At 40.1% G+C, this 14,293-nt stretch overlaps 2 protein-coding genes across 10 annotated transcripts in view; one reads left to right on the forward strand and one right to left on the reverse strand.

Moving 5' to 3' along the window:
• Positions 1 to 14,293, reverse strand: part of LOC136833067 (solute carrier family 13 member 2-like) — a 153,139-nt gene that overhangs the window by 41,268 nt on the left and 97,578 nt on the right. The gene's annotated exons all lie outside the window — the stretch shown is intronic.
• The window catches only part of LOC136833447 (leucine-rich repeat and WD repeat-containing protein 1-like), a 93,205-nt gene that overhangs the window by 25,179 nt on the left and 53,733 nt on the right, over positions 1 to 14,293 (forward strand). For all 9 annotated transcript variants that reach the window (XM_067095617.1, XM_067095619.1, XM_067095610.1 and 6 more), the window contains exons 3-5: positions 20 to 175; positions 344 to 716; positions 13,234 to 13,450. In XM_067095617.1, the coding sequence (XP_066951718.1) occupies positions 20 to 175; positions 344 to 716; positions 13,234 to 13,450 (746 nt within the window). The remainder of the gene's footprint in view (positions 1 to 19; positions 176 to 343; positions 717 to 13,233; positions 13,451 to 14,293) is intronic.

The raw sequence follows: 14,293 nt of genomic DNA on the forward strand, positions 1-14,293 counted from the left end.
ATTTATGTCTTATTTTCAGGGGCAAACACTACCCAAGATTAGTTATAAAGTTGATGACTGTTATAAGTTCACTGAACCTCCAGTAGAAAGTATTGATGGAGCCCCTTCTTATCAGCCTATGTACTTTTTGAGAACTCACTCAAAAAATAATGATCCTGCTGATGTTCAAACTCAGGTTAGAAAACCTCATAATTTACATTTTTACTTTATAATTGCATCTTGATTATTTTATTTTATATAAAGTTACAGCTGTGTCAGTATATAAAGTCACTGAGAAATCTTGTGACTTTCATATGTCAAACTTATTCATTATTACAAACAGCTGTTTTGTTATTTTCACCAGATCTGGCAGTGTATATTTGAACCAAGCCTTAAGAAGCCTCATGAATCAACTGGTGTAGTGGCCACTTGTGGAGGATCCTCAGTCTGTTTTATCAGGGTCACAGATGGCGAAGTGGTCTTAAAGTACAACCGCAATACAAAATCAGCTGCTGCTGTTGAAAATTTGTATGCACTAGCATGGAGTGCAGTTCCCTTAGATAGTGTAGGCCTAAAGAAACTTAACATATTAGCTGCTGCAGGAACTAAGTCCACTGTGTTGCTCATTCACCCAGATGCTGGAGTATGTTACCAGATGTTCAGAACTGTGCCAACAAAAGCAGCTGCTGTGGTCTGTTCCTTGTTATTTCATCCAAAAAAGGCTACTTGGCTATTTTGTAAGTTTAAATATGCTCTCTCTCTCTCTCTCTCTAGTGCTGAGAAATGTAGATCACAAGCTACATCATCAGAATGTAACACCAAAAAATTAAATAATTCACTCCTTAAATAAACACTAAACTCTCTCTCTCTCTCTCTCTCTCTCTCTCTCTCTCTCTCTCTCTCTCTCTCTCTCTCATCATCATCATCTTTTGCAGTGTTTAGTGTTTATTTAAGGAGTGAATTATTTAATTTTTTGGTGTTACATTCTGATGATGTAGCTTGTGATCTACATTTCTCAGCACTAGTGTAATACAGTAATATCTCATAATAATAGATCCATCAGTAGTGTAATTCTTTAGGTAACAGACAGTGTCTGGCATCAGGAAAACTTTTGAAAGATACTAAGTTAATGTGATGTGGATGAAATTGCCAGGAGTTGTCCTATTTAATACTGAATTCGGAGGCAAACCATAAAGGGATCCTTTTCAGCATTTTGCATGGGAAATTTAGATACGAGAGACAGTTTAGAGTTGTGTATTTCTTTATTTTTGTACTTTTTGATTTATCACTATTCTTGTGCATCCTTAGTGACTGTGGTCTGATGATGTTTATGTTCATTATTTCTATCACTGCAAATAGAAAAGCTTTTATCTTTTTTATTCTAGGTGATTATTCCAAATATATATGTTTAACATCATGTCAGGGCTGCACAGTGTCCCTATAATCTTGTTTCACTTTGCATTAAGTGTGATTTTTGTTTCTACACAAATCCAAACAAATGCTGTACTGTCAATTTCACTCCCTAAAATCTTTGCATAGTGCTTTTAGAAGTTTATTAGCTGAGTTTTGTATTAGAACAGGCTACAATTGTTGAGAAATTTCCAATAACTGATGGCCTAACCACATGAAAGTCTATTTTGTATTTTACAGTATAGTATTTGAATAGCAAGGATATTGTTACTGTATGATAGTCGCTTAGCTAGATGCCTTGTGATACGAGTATAGTACATAGTATGGCACAGTTTAACCCCCAGTGCCTCAGTGAGCAAAATGCCAAATGCTGTGCTGGGATGTAAATGAGTGACATAAAATTGAATAGCATGTGGGACAAGGCTGTCTGATGTCTGGACTGTGACTGTCAATATCAAATTGATGTAGGGGTTGGGTTCTGTCTGAAAAAACTTTCCATGACCATCATTGACAGTTTTGGTGTCAAATAACCAACTTATTCAGTTTTTGCATTGAAATATTGTTTTGAATTCCCATAACAGTTAGTTGTAGTAAGCACTCCAACGGAAGTGTTGAGTGCACGCAACTCACTTGTTTTTTCTCTGTGTCTCAGTTTTCTCTCTTTTAGGCTTGGCCAGTTTTCTCTCTTTTAGGCTTGGCCAGAATTCAGATGTAGTTATTTTGAATTCTAACTAATGAATTATCCTTAATTTTTAAGTCATGTGACTAGAAAAAGTCAGATTCTGGTCAGTTTTGTTTTTCAGATAAATATAAAATATCCACAAGTCTATTGAAAAAAGTTTTCACACAGATTTTCAATTGGAACTTACATTCATTGCAGTCAAAGATAGTGCCTTTGAAGTTGTCATTTGTTTCTTCAGTAAATTCCTAACTGATGCCTGTTAAAGCTGCTTCCAAGTTATAATTATTCATACATTTCCAAACATTTTTAAGATTTTAGTGTCCTCTTATGTTGTTTTTTCCAACAATGTTGCTCTTTTTTCAGTCATAATTAGTTTAAAGCAGTTAAGAAATGACTTTAGTTTTAATTCTCTTATGAACTGGGATCCAGCAACTAGTGGCATCAGTGGTAGACATGAATGATCTATAAAAAGTATATAACCAGGGTATTCAGAGACAGCAAACCTCTGCCATTGCTAAGTAGCTTAGTAATACACAACTCCCTCCCACTAAGATCCTCTGTCCAGACCCAGATCTCTTCCAAAATTAAATCACTCTGCCAGTCACAAGTTCCTCATTTGGAAAAAATGTTATAAAAAAAAATCCAGTCATACATAAATTTTTTCCTAATCATACTAACCAATGCGGAAACAAAACCAAAAGTATAACCTTATTATCTGAGTTACTGTAATATATTTTGGGGAGATCACCTTTATAATCTTTACTTTTCATCTTTTTATACTATAAATGATACAGTGTCTGTGAATAAGTGTTTTTTATGACAGTCTAGGCCAATAATAGTATTGTTCTTAAATCAGTTGTAAAAAGCAGTACATTATGGGATAAATATATTAGTGGCATCTCGCCCTAAGGAACTTCAGCTTAGTAGATTTCATTACTTAACAGACTTGTCTGAGTCCAATGAAAGCAAGAAAAATATTTTGTACTCATGAGAGAAATCTGGTAAGTACAGTAGGGTTATTGGACAGTGGACTGAGTACGCCAAAGTGGATGACCTCTTGTCCATAGTGGAAAACCCAGGAAGTATGTTAAGGTATTGGGCAGTGAATGAATGCATGCATGTGACAGAGGCTTTCCTGTTTGTGCCTGTGAGGGTGTGTGGTGAATGAACAAGCAGGTCCAATCATGTTGACTGATGCTTTCCTGACTGTGCCTGTGAGGGTGGGTGTTAACAAACACATGCACGTGTCCAGTGCTTTCCTCCGTGTGCATCATGTTAGGAAACAATATGCACTTATTGTGAGCTCATTCTCTCTCTCTCTCTCTCTCTCTCTCACATTTTTATTGACATTACATAATGCAGTACAGTACTGTACTGTACTATACTAATACAACACAGTAATGCAATGTTACACATTTTTCAGTAAGTATGTGTATGTACAAGGTATAAGCATCGTATTACATCGTGTTAGCATAAACTTTGTACATACAATGTGCTTGCTTGCCTTTTGTGCTCTCTGTTTCTGTCTCTCTTTCTCTCTTGCTGTTAGTTTTTTTTTTATAAAGAATCTGGGATTACTAATGTTTAAATTTGAAAAGAAACAATGTTTATTAAAATGTATGGGTTTTGTGTACAGTATTTTACATATATTGTAAGCATAAGCTGGTACAGGTACATACATGTAGTTTTAGAGGCAATTTATTTTGCAGATATATGTCTTGAATTCAAATGATATGTAAATCAATATTTTCAGCAATGATAATTACAAAATATCAGGGAGGATAAGCTATTAATACTTTATGTGGAGCTGTTCTACACTATAAGCTATGTGAGTTATCCGTATGGTCTCCTATTGTGTATGAGCCAGTCTTCGTTACTTAGCAGATTTCATTTCTTACCATAAAGGGCAGACCTCTGAGCCGTCCATTACATTGAGGTGACATTACAATAATTTGTAGCACCAACATGTGATTTTTTAAGATGTTATCTTTTTAAAGCACTGACATAGTCCAGTTGAAAAGTGTGCATTATAGAGGCAGTGAAGTTTATTGTTCCTTAATACTGGTTTATAGTATATTTTCATACTAAGTTTTTATTTTACTGGAGTTAGAAACAAAGTGCATAAGGTACTTCATGCTCAGAAACAAAGTGCATAAGGTACTCCATGCTCAGGAGATTCCCTTTACTCAAGTCTGTGTTTACCTACTTTAGTACTGAATTCTACTTTTTGCTGCATTTGTATGGGTGATCTACACATCTTATTGCTTTACGCTTTGATGAACTTGAAGCACCTTTCAGTATTTTTCATGTAAATGGATAATTTTTTATCTTTGTGCTGAAGATTTTGCAATCTTGAAGCACCTTTTCTGTAAATTTTAATCCATGTATGCATGGTTTCCAGTCCTTTATTGGGATTTAGTTATTTTTTATAAAATGTATTCACAGGCAGTCCTTGGTTAACGGCGATCCGGTTTTATGGCTCTTTGTAGCGCTGAAAATCGGTAGTTTTCGGTGCCGAAAATCCTGTTTCCGCTTATCAGCGCCAATACATACCTAACAGAGGTGCTGAGAATTGAAAATCGGTGCTTTTTGGTGCCGATAAGTCCTGAAAATTGCTGAAAAATCTCCAAAAATTGCTGATTTTCGGTTAGTGGCGACTTTCGGTTATCATCACACCCTCAGAACGGGACCCCCGCCGATAACCGGGGACTGCCTGTACTAAGTAATACAATGTATTAATGAACATTCCCATTGTTGTATATGGAGATATGCTGTAAATTCATATTCATATCTTGTCACAGTAGAGGTGTGAATATTTCAATTTCCAGTGGTTTGTCAATCTTAATAACTACCATACTGTAGCTGGATTTAATGACGTGACACAAGTTAAGTTTGGAAGTCCCTTACATCTGTAGAAGCTTGCTTTGAGAAGGACATGTAGAATAAGCTTCATTGTATACTGTCTGTAATTGGACACTACACAATGAAACGTATGTTTATAGAAGGCTAGGAAGCTCAAATTTATGTAAAGAAGGCATCAGCAACAAGAACATAAGGAATGTTAATTCTACATAAAGATTTCATGTTAAATTTGACAATGATGATGGCCTACTGTAGGAACCAGGAGTGCACAAAGTCAAAAGAGTTCCTATTCAGCACAGCCCTCAGTATCTTATACTTAGTAAAAGGAAATATTCATCTGATTTTCATGTTTGTCTTAGGAAGATTTTCCATGGTCTATGTACTTTGCAATTTTGTTGGAAGGGTTTTTATAACCTGGTGGTTTTGTTTGGCATTGTTATGTCCCCAAGGTGTCGATAAAGCTGTAGAAAACCTGGGACACTTCATTCAGTGGATCTATTGTAATTTTCTGGTGAACTGGTAATGCTTCTCAGTTTCTTGCTCACTGCTCTCAAAAGGATATCAAGAAGCTGTTTTTTTTATCAATCTTCTAAGATGGCTATACTGTTTATGTCTGTTGTAATTTTCAGGATCTAGACCTCTACGATTAGATAATTCATCTGTTTTCCCACCAGATTTTGTACATTTACAATGCTGAGACCAGTGTGAATTAGATAAAGGGGGCCTTTATCTAACTCAGTGGATTAACTAATCTGAACATGAGGAATTATCAAGACTGGTCGAGAAACTGGGATAAGGTTTATGTTTATCTTCAGGAATTTATGATGAAACCTTCGGTTCAGGTATCATTTAAAGATCATACTTTACCAGCAGTCTTTCTCCCAGTCTAGTTCCTACATGCAGGGCCAAGAGTTGTACTGAATATTGGCTGAAATTAAGCTACCAGGACTATTAATTAATTTTATATGTTTAACTTGGTACTAATAAGCCATTTTAATGATAATCTCACGGTGGCATAACTTGCTTTACCCTTGGCTGATTTTGATGTGGGAAAGTTATTGAGCTTCAGAGAAGTGCCTGATTAGGGCAAAATTTCCCTAAAAACTTTTTATCTTTGGGTGTTTTACATAAGAGTTTTTGAAACTCCACACAAAGAATATATAGAAAAAAGGAGTTAATACGGGAGCAATAACATGAATTTAATCTTTGCTGTGCCTAACAAAGGTTGGTAATTTTAAAATTCATCATCCTGTTTATGCTTAATGCTGAAACTTCCTCAGTGTTCAGATGATCAGAGTTTATTATTGTAGGAATTAGTGTTCAACTTTTGCCACATTTTATCTGAGAAATAATTCACTGCTTCTCAGTGGGTTACTGATAAGAGTTAGTACATGGTCTCAGCTCCATCATCATCTGTCTTTTTCTTACTCAAATCCCTATGTTACTACTCTAGTCCACTCATTATACAGCAGGATTTTTATTTTTAGCTGGTAATGCATATTATTTTTTTGCATATATAATATGTGAATCTACAGGCAGCATCCAGTTCTGGAGATTCTGGATATATCATAAGTTCCATAAAGATTACAGGCAATCATTAACAATTTTGTAAATATGCAGGCAAATAAAAATACTGCAGAGGTCTCATTGCTGGCCACAAAGGTGGCAATTCATTGAAAGTAATTTAAGAGGTTTGTATTTTTGATGAAACGAAATTTTTGGCTTATGCACCACAAATGCTAACATGATATTTTTATGATAAAATAAGGTTTTACTTATACTTACCTGGTAGTTACATATAGCTGTCGTCTCTGACGCGCGGCAGAATTTTTAAATTTCACGCTAGCGCTAAAAACACCTAGGTGATCCTCTACCAGCGCCCTCTATAGGTAACAAGGAACTATCCCAACAATGTTCTAGAACCCATTAAGTTTTAAGCCCACTTGACATGAGAGGGGAGGTGGGCGGGTTTATTTCATGTAACTACCAGGTAAGTATAAGTAAAACCTTATTTTATCATAAAAATATCATTTTTACTTATAGGACTTACCTGGTAGTTACATATAGCTGATTGGCACCTTTAGAGGGGGTGGGATCATGTCAGCCACATATATTGTTAGAAATCAAAAACATGAATTTTAGTTCCTTACCTTGAAGGATTGCTGACTCAGCAGTTACTGCCTCTGTAGTCTGCTTATCCCTCGATTGTATAGACAGGATATAAAGGATCCGGGTGTCAGATACAATCTGTTAGTACTTGCCCGAGAGGACAACGCCGTGACGGACAAGACTTAGTATGCCCTTGCTCTGGCGCAGAACCAAATTAACAATAAGGGATCACCTCTATCACCAAAATATAAAATTAAAAACTTTCAACCATAAAATTAAAAGATTGTAGGTACTCCTAAACCAACAACATAGTACCTACAAACGACGCAACCAAACTCAATTTCCAACTTCAAGGAGAAAATGTTAGTCGGATAGGGTTGCCCCTCTTTCTCCTCACCCACCACCGTGTCAGTAACTACTAAAGGCCCTAAGGTACTGCCATTGTCAAAATCAGTCTTCAATTCTGACAAGTAATGCGATGTGAAGATCGACTTACATCGCCAAAATGTAGAATTCACAATCTTTGCACCGAGAGGTTGTGCCTGAAAGCCAAAGAAGTAGCTACAGCTCTTATCTCATGTGCTCTCACTTTCAGAGTTCCGTGTCTGAGTCCTGACAATTCACATGGGCTTCTGAAATAACTTCTCTTAAGAAGAAAGCAAGAGCATTCTTAGAAAGTGGTCTTGACGGGTTTCTCACAGAACACCACAAGTTCTCCGAAGAGCCCTGATACCTTTTTGTTCGGTGAATATAGAACTTTAAGGCTCACCGGGCACAACAATCTCTCTTGTTCTCCTTCTCCCACAAGATCTGAAAGGCTCTTAATGCTGAAAGACCTCGGCCATGGTCTGGACGCATCTTCGTTCTTTCGCTAAGAACCTAAGAGAGGAAGAACAAACAGCTTTTCCTTGAGAGAAACCAATAGTTTTGTCCAAGGCATGAACCTCACTCACCCTCCTGGCTGTTGCGAGTGTTACTAGAAAAATAGTTTTCTTAGTCAAGTTTCTCAGCGATGCATTTGCCAAAGGCTGAATTGATCTGAACAAATCCATTTAAGAACGATGTCCAAATTCCATGCTATTTGTTTAGAACTTTCGTTTTCGAGGTATTAAAAGACTTAAGTAAATCTGTTAGATCCTGATTGTTGAGATGTCTAGACCTCTGTGCTTAAATACGAAGCAAGCATTGATCGATACCCTTAATCGTGCTCAAAGACAATCCTTTCTCCTTAAAAGGGATAGCAAGAACTTCGCTATTTGATTTAGAGAGGTTTTAGAAGACGAAACTCCATGTCTATTGCACCAGGCTCTAAACTGATTCCATCTAGCCTGGTATACTGCGTCCGAAGACTTTCTTCTGGGTCAAGCAATAGCTTTTGCAACCTCCTTTGAAAAACCTCTCTTCCTGAGGAGTCGCCGACAGTCTGCAGGCGACAAGCCGTAGAGCGGACAAGTTCTGATTGAACCTCAGGAAGTGGGGTTGTCTGAGTAGATCTTTCCTCGACGGGAGGATCTCGGAAAATCTGCGAGGAGGAGGAGAAGATCTGGGAACCATTCCTCGATGGCCAGAAAGGAACGATTAGAGTCATCTTGGTGTTCTTGTGGTTCCTGAACTTTTCCAAGACCTTCCTGATAATTTTGAACGGTGGAAAAGCGTAAAGATCTAGGCAATCTCAACTCATTGTCATTGCATCCACCCAAAGTGCCTTGTCGTCCGGATCTGGGGAGCAATATACTGGGAGGCGTTTTGTTCTGTCTGTTGCAAACAGGTCTACTAGCGGACAACCCCACAGATTCCACAATCGTTTGCAAACCCCATGGATGTAAGGTCCATTCCGTGGGCAAGACTTGATTCTTCCTGCTTAAAAGATCCCGCTGTTACATTCCTCTCTCGCTTTTATGAACCTGGTCAATAACGTGACCTCGTTCTCTTCCGACCATTCTAAAAGTTCCTTGGTCGTCTGATACAGGGAGAAGGAATGAGTGCCCCTTGCCTCTTGATATAAGCAAGAGCTGTCGTGTTGTCCGACTGAACTAGAATAACCTTGCCTTTTACTTCTTGCTGAAATTGCATCAGGGCTAGATGTACCGCTTTCAGTTCTTTCACATATATGTGCAGTTCTTTCTGCTCTTCCTGCCACAGGCCCGAACATTCCTTGTTGTCTAAAGTCGCCCCCACCCCTGATCCAAGCGCCTGACAAGAGTGTGAGGTCTGGGTTCTTGATAAAAGAGAAATTCCCTCCTGTAGCCTTTTCCTTGAATTCCACTCAGAACAGCTCCTTCTTGATCTGATCTGAGATCTTGAAAAGAAAGGAATCCGGATGGGTTTTTGCGTGGCCATTGGCTTTGTAGATAAAACTGCAGAGGCCTCATCTTGAGTCTCCCAGTTTTACGAACTTCTCCATCGAGGCTAAGGTCCCCAGTAAGCTCATCCACTGGTTGGCTGAGCAAACTCGCGATGTAGAAAGTCGTCTATCATGCTTAGACAAGACTCTACTCTCCGTATTGATGGAGAAGCCCGAAAGTCAGAGAGTCCATTCTCACTCCCAAATAAACTATCTGCTGTGATGGTGACAGGGACGATTTTCGAACATTGACTAGTAGGCCTAGTTCCTTTACCAGAGATAATGTCTTCATTAGGTCCTCCACACATTTGGCTTTGGAGTGTGCTTTTCAGAAGCCAGTCGTCCAGATACATTGACATCCTTATTCCTTGTAAGTGAAGATTCTTTCGCCACCGTTGACAGAACTCTTGTAAACACTTGAGGTGCAGTTGACAGTCCGAAACAAAGAGCTCTGAACTGGAAAACTTTGCTTTGGAAAACAAACCTCAGGAACTTCCTTGATTCCTGATGGATAGAACGTGGAAATACGCATCCTGGAGGTCTATCGAGACCATCCAGTCGCCGGTTGAAGAGATGCTAACACCGACTCTGTCGTTTCCATCGAAAATTTCGTCTTCTTTACGAAAACGTTCAATGCGCCACGTCTAGAACCGCCTCCAACCTCCCGACGCCTTTGAAACTAAAAAGAGACGGTTGTAAAACCCCGAGAACATGGGGTCGGCACTAACTCGATGGCTTGTTTCCTTAGTAGTGCTTCTACTTCTTCTCGAAGGGCGCAAAACTTCTGAGAGTCGTTGGAGTATGTTGGAAAACGACTGAGCGTCCGATAGAGGGGGCTTTTGTTGGAATGGGATGGAGTACCCTCTCGGATCACCTGTAAGGTCCAAGGATCTTGAGTGACCTTTTGCCAGGCTTCCGAGAACGACTGGAGTCTGGCACCTACTGCTATGTGGAGGACAGCACACTCATTTCTTTTGTTGAAAATTGGAAGGTCGAGTAGAAGATTTTCCTTTCCCACGAGAAACTTGAAAAGGGCCGAGAAGCAGACTTGCCCCTGAACGTCTTGGAAGTGTCCGAAAACACCGAAGTTTTACTGGTGGAAGTAGCTACCGGAGTAGTCTTCTTCGGCTTCTTTGCTGACTGAGCCAACAGGTCCTGTGTTGCTTTTTGTGTGAGAGCTTCAGCAGTCTCGAACTAATTCCTTCGGGAACAAGTGGTCCTTCGACAAAGGAGCAAAGAGGAGAGCAGACCTCTGGCTGCGGGAAACACCCTTCGCCAAAAAGAGCACCAGAGTTGTCGTTTCTTCAGAACTCCGGTTGCAAAAACCGAGTTAGCTCCAAGGCACATCGCAAACCCCCTTGTCTATGCAGTCGTCACCAAGTGAAATCCGTGCGACTGCGCATCCGAAAAGTCCGAATTCTTTGACTTTCCTAGCCAGAGCCGCTACTGACCAATCAAGGAAACTGATGACCTCCACAACAGCGAAAATACTCTTGAGAAGATGATCCAACTCTGACTGCGTGAAAAGATCTTCGCTGATTGAAGAGCTGTGTGACGACTTGAATCCACTAGACTGGAGAAGTCTCCTTGAGCGGAGGCAGACACACCCAAAGAAAAACGTTCTCCAGTCTCAGTACCACATGCGGCTGGCGATGAGCCAATCTGGAGGGTGGAAGACAAAACATACTCTTGCCTTGCTCTCTCTTGTCTGAGAGCCAGGAATTAATTTTTCTTGATAGCCTTCTTGGCCGAAATCGCCAAAACTAGGCGTGTAAAAGGAGCTGGATCCGAGGCGTTATCCCTCTTAAACTGCGATCTGGGAGAAGATGGAGTCGAAGGCTTAAAAGAGTCCCCAAAGTTTTCCATGAAAAACTTGAGTAACTCCTTATAACCCAAGATTTCTCCTTGATTCCTGGAAAGTCCTCTTCTATTTCTACATCTTCTTGATTTCTTCGTCTACAGAAGACACAGGAGACAATTGGTGCACAGGAACAGTTTCCTGACGAAAAGTAGGTCGTGGAATCTAAAGTCTTACGACCATGCCGATGTGGCGCTGAATCCGTCAAGTGTGGCGCCGAATCCGTCAAGTGTGGCGCCGCGCCAAGCTGAAGTGGCGCTGCGCCAAGCTGAAGTGGCGCCGCGCCATGCTGAAGTGGCGTTTCGTCAACCGAACGTGGCGAATCCGGAGCCAGAGAAGAATGCTGAAGCGTCTGGTTGAGCCTCTTCATTGGTGCATGCAGTGGGGAGGCTCTTGAGTCAAGACTTGTGGCGCATTCGAAGGAAGCGTCTCGCAACAGGTGCTCCCGAAGCAGCACGAGCGCCACAAAAAGAACTGAATAAGATCCGTCAATTTGTCCGTGACTTGGCGACAAAACGGGATCTTGTTGACGGTAGTAGGAGGAGGCACTATCTGCGATGAGGCTGGACGAGATGTAGACGCTCCTGGAACGGAAACACGCTATTACGGGCAATAGTACGCGAGGTTCCTTCCGACGAGGGGGCTGATCTACTGAAGAGGAGGAGGAAAAGGTTCAGGATCCTCCCAGAAGCTACAGCCGCATGCGGATCCATCAACGATCTTTTCTTCGGAATCGCTGCAGGAGAGACGGCGCGAGACCTCTTGAGAGGGCGAGAAGAATGCTTGAAGCGCCCACTTCGAGGAAGAGTCAACGAATCATCACCACTAGAAGACACATCCCCAGCAGCGCCTTTTTCTATGGCGTGCATGGAAGCATCCTGGGAATGCACAACAGGAATACTTGAGGGGTGACTGCTCGGGAGCAAGCCCCACTCGCCTCCTTTCGGTTTTCGACATGCCCTCTCCTGAACCAGGGAGTCCGACAGAGGTCTAGACCTGGGAGAACGAGTGGGCCGAACAGACACCTCCTCCACTAACACTTCACTTGAGGAGCCAATTTTTCAATGGCTTGGCCCATCGTCTGGATGGCTGAAAGCACAGCTGAAAATTTAGTGTCCATTTGGACTTTTAACTCTGACACGGTGATAGGATTGGGATCAACAGGGTCGGACAAAGGAGAGTTAATAGGAGAGGGGTTAACAGATTGAATTACCTGCCCTACAGACTTAGCAGATGATGACCTCTGCGAAGCTTTCCTAACTCTGTCCTTTTCTAACTTCCGTAGATATTTCTCTAAGGCTGACCATTCATCCGTTGTTAGATGCATACATTCCTCACATGTATTCTCTGAATTACAAAATTTACCCCTACATGAAGAGCAAACTGAATGGGGTCGATAGCCACCTTAGGCAAACGAGTCCTACAGCCTAAAGCACAATATCTATACTGGGAACCAGAATCAGACATATTGTACAAAGAATTAATTCCGACCACAAAAGCAAAGCGCTAGCTAGCAAAAACCACAAAGAAATACTTAAGTATAAATTGCAGACAAAAATTCAACCACAAAACGAGACCGTGTTACCGGTCTCTCGGCAGAAAACTTAATGGGTTCTAGAACATTGTTGGGATAGTTCCTTGTTACCTATAGAGGGCGCTGGTAGAGGATCACCTAGGTGTTTTTAGCGCTAGCGCTTGAAATTTAAAATTCTGCCGCGTCAGAGACGACAGCTATATGTAACTACCAGGTAAGTCCTATAAGTAAAATTCACATTTTACCAAGAGACATTTGTGGCATAAAAAATGACAAAATTTCATAATTTTCAGGTTTTAGCTTGAAAGGAAATAAGAGGATAATGTACCTTGCACTCGGTGTTGTTGTATGTAGAATAACTAGGTTGTGTGTATTGAATATAGAATTGTTTAAAATTTTGTCTTTTTCATGTACTTGAGTCTCAATTTTCCCTCTAAGCAACAACTTTATTTCAGGTGGTCATGAAGATGGACAGATTCAGCTTTGGGACATTGGAGTACCAAATCCTCCAAAATATGAAACCACGCCTATGCATATAGTGACCATCCCTCAAGTGGCAAGAGATGTGTATAACTTGACATTTTCTAGCACTCATGACCTGCTGATCGGTGGCTGTGATGGAGGCTTATATGCATGGAAAATTGATATGGAAAAGATTGAGGCCAATGAGAGGTTGTCATTGAGTAATAGTATTTTTTTTTTACTTTTTTATTATTTTTTAAATAGTAGAAGCTCTTATCTTATAGACAGAGTAATGCATAAATACAGATATTTTAGCTATTCACAACAAACCCAATAGTGATAAATAGCTCACATCATGGCCTTGAAATTTCTTAGACATTTCCATTAGTCAGCTTGTATGTATGTGGGTATATCCCGAGGTCTCAAGCAGCCATATAAGACATATTGTGCAGTTATCTCGTCCACAAGTAGCACCTCAGCTTGATGGACCTCAACTTATTGGACTTCTGTACTTCATGTGTAGATTATAATATTGGTTCTTTGTTATTAAACAGACTCTGTGACTTATCAGAAAGCCAGACTCCCAAAGCATCTGCTTATACTGAGTGCTGTGTTATTAGTTTTCAGAGTTGCCTTTGCTCTTTTCACTTCGTTTCTTTTTATTGTGCATGTTTTTGCTATCTTAGCCTTTAGTTCTTGAGACAGTGGTGATAACAACAGATTAAAAGTCATACAACTGCTGACTGCTTTCTTTTGGTCTGATGTGGTTTGTCAAGAATATTTTATACCTTTCTTGTTCAAGAGAAGACGTAGTGCCAATTAGCTTTTAAGTCTGGAGTTAGGTTTGCATTTTCTGCATTCTTATGTATATTGATCATGTTAATACTCTATTATTTTTAACCAATTAGTGATTGAAAGATCTCAAAGAATGAGGCAGTTTTAGCACATGATAAGGAGAAAGCCAAACCCCAGTGAGAAGGGCTTAGATGAAGATCTAGACCAAAGGGAAATTCAGGTAGAAAGTTCACAATACAGAAATGTGATGAGAGAAAA

The sequence above is a fragment of the Macrobrachium rosenbergii genome, chromosome 51 (genome assembly GCF_040412425.1).
Source record: "Macrobrachium rosenbergii isolate ZJJX-2024 chromosome 51, ASM4041242v1, whole genome shotgun sequence".
In the NCBI taxonomy this organism is placed as follows: Eukaryota; Metazoa; Arthropoda; class Malacostraca; order Decapoda; family Palaemonidae; genus Macrobrachium; species Macrobrachium rosenbergii.